Here is a 2,134-nt window from a genome sequence, read left to right as displayed (position 1 = left end):
ATCTTTCTTTGTATTGTAGAATTACAGTGTTTTGTGATAGTGAGTTTGATTTATTTCTTGTTTAACTTTTGTTTTATTTAGTTATTTTATCTTTCTTTCGTTAGTAGAATTACTCTTGTATAACCTTTGATTTAGTCAGTTATCTTATCTTTATTTCGATAGTAGAATTACAGTGTTTTGTTGGTGGTGAATATATTTCTTGTATAACCTTTGTTTTAGTCAGTTATTTATCTTTCTTTGGTTAGTAAAATTAATGTTTTGTGGTAGTGTTGAATTTATTTCTTGTATAACCTTTGTTTTAGTCGGTTATTTTATCTTTCTTTCGTTAGTAGAATCACTCTTGTTTAACCTTTGTTTTAGTCAGTTATTTTATCTTTCTTTGTATTGTAGAATTACAGTGTTTTGTGATAGTGAGTTTGATTTATTTCTTGTTTACCTTTTGTTTTATTTAGTTATTTTATCTTTCTTTCGTTAGTAGAATTATTCTTGTATAACCTTTGTTTTAGTCAGCTATTTTATCTTCTTTCGTTAGTAGAATTACAGTGTTTTGTGGTTGTGAGTTGAATGTATTTCTTGCATAACCTTTGTTTTATTAGGTTATTTTATTTTTCTTTCGATAATAGAATTACAGTGTTTTGTTAATGGTGAATGTATTTCTTTTATAACTTTTGTTTTAATCAGTTATTTTATCTTTCTTTCGTTAGTAGAATTACTCTTGTATAACCTTTGATTTAGTCAGTTATTTTATCTTCTTTGGTTAGTAGAATAATAATAATGATAATAATAATAATAATAATAATAATAATAATAATTTCTTCACAGGTGGGCAATCGAACAACTGCAATGAAGCGCAAGTGGTCCTCATGCCCAAAACCCAGTCACCAGATGCCGAAAGCTAATTGACCTGACCTGACCTGGTCAATGACCTCCCTCACGGACTTAGAAAATTTGGAAGCCGGTCTGAAAAGAATTGTGTATAATTTGTTCGGGTCTTCAAAAGTTGGTTTATTTCAGAAAAGATTTTTTCTTTTATTCTCTTTGAATAAGACAATCTATAGGCATTCCTTTGTAAAAAAAAAAAATCATGACATATTTTCCAAATTCATTTTCCAGAAAATATGAATTAACAGCGAATTGAACCATAGCTTACGTAGACTTAAAGAACATTCTCTCTCTCTCTCTCTCTCTCTCTCTCTCTCTCTCTCTCTCTCTCTCTCTCTCTCTCTCTCTCTCATTCCTTTGTAAATAAATCATGACATATTTTCCAAATTAATTTTCCAGAAAATATAAATAATAGCGAATTGAACCATAGCTTACGTAGACCTAAAGAGCATCTCTCTCTCTCTCTCTCTCTCTCTCTCTCTCTCTCTCTCTCTCTCCTCTCTCTCTCTCTCTCTCTCCTTTGTAAATAAATCATGACATATTTTCCAAATTCATTTTCCAGAAAATATGAATTAACAGCGACTTGAACTATACCTTACGTGCACTTAAAGAGCATCTCTCTCTCTCTCTCTCTCTCTCTCTCTCTCTCTCTCTCTCTCTCTCGGAGATACATCTGAAATAACTTCATCTACATCATGAGGTACCTTAAGCCTCTCATCTCATTATCATTACGTTATCAATATTGCGTCAGTGGCTTTTCAATACATATGTAATAGATAGTCTCTCTATATATAGTCACTATAACCCCAGTTTCTTGGTCCCGGGTTCGATTCCTTGGCCGACCAGAAGCTTATTATTATGAAGTTGATTCCCCATTGAGTCTCTGACCCCGAGGCGGAGTAAATCCGATATTAAGAGGTATTTGTAGGTGATATGAATATATATTAAAAAAAAAAACACGTATAAATGTCCAAAAGCATTTTGTACATACGTACAGGATATATATATATATATATATATATATATATATATATATATATATATATATATATATATATATATTGCAACAAGCTATTTTCTTCTGTGATTTACAACACACTTTTTTTTTCCTGCGGTGATTTCCAACAAACATTTTTACTGTGGTGATTTGCAAAAAAAATTTTTCTGCGGTGAGTTCCAACAAACTTTTTTTCATCTGTGATTTACAACAAACGTTTTTCGGTGGTGATTTGCAACAAACTTTTTTTGCGGT

General features: G+C 30.8%; 1 protein-coding gene across 1 annotated transcript in view; it reads left to right on the top strand.

Annotated features, from left to right (window-relative positions):
• LOC137652099 (sialin-like) overlaps nt 1-1,348 on the top strand; it is a 20,673-nt gene extending 19,325 nt beyond the window's left edge. The window contains exon 10 of the mRNA XM_068385297.1: nt 823-1,348. Within this exon, the coding sequence (XP_068241398.1) occupies nt 823-899 (77 nt within the window). The 3' untranslated portion in view covers nt 900-1,348. The remainder of the gene's footprint in view (nt 1-822) is intronic.
• The last annotated feature ends 786 nt before the right edge of the window (nt 1,349-2,134 follow it).

The sequence above is a fragment of the Palaemon carinicauda genome, chromosome 13 (genome assembly GCF_036898095.1).
Source record: "Palaemon carinicauda isolate YSFRI2023 chromosome 13, ASM3689809v2, whole genome shotgun sequence".
NCBI lineage: Eukaryota > Metazoa > Arthropoda > Malacostraca > Decapoda > Palaemonidae > Palaemon > Palaemon carinicauda.
The sequence above is the reverse complement of the archived record's forward strand: the minus strand, read 5'-3'. Positions and strand labels throughout refer to the sequence as shown.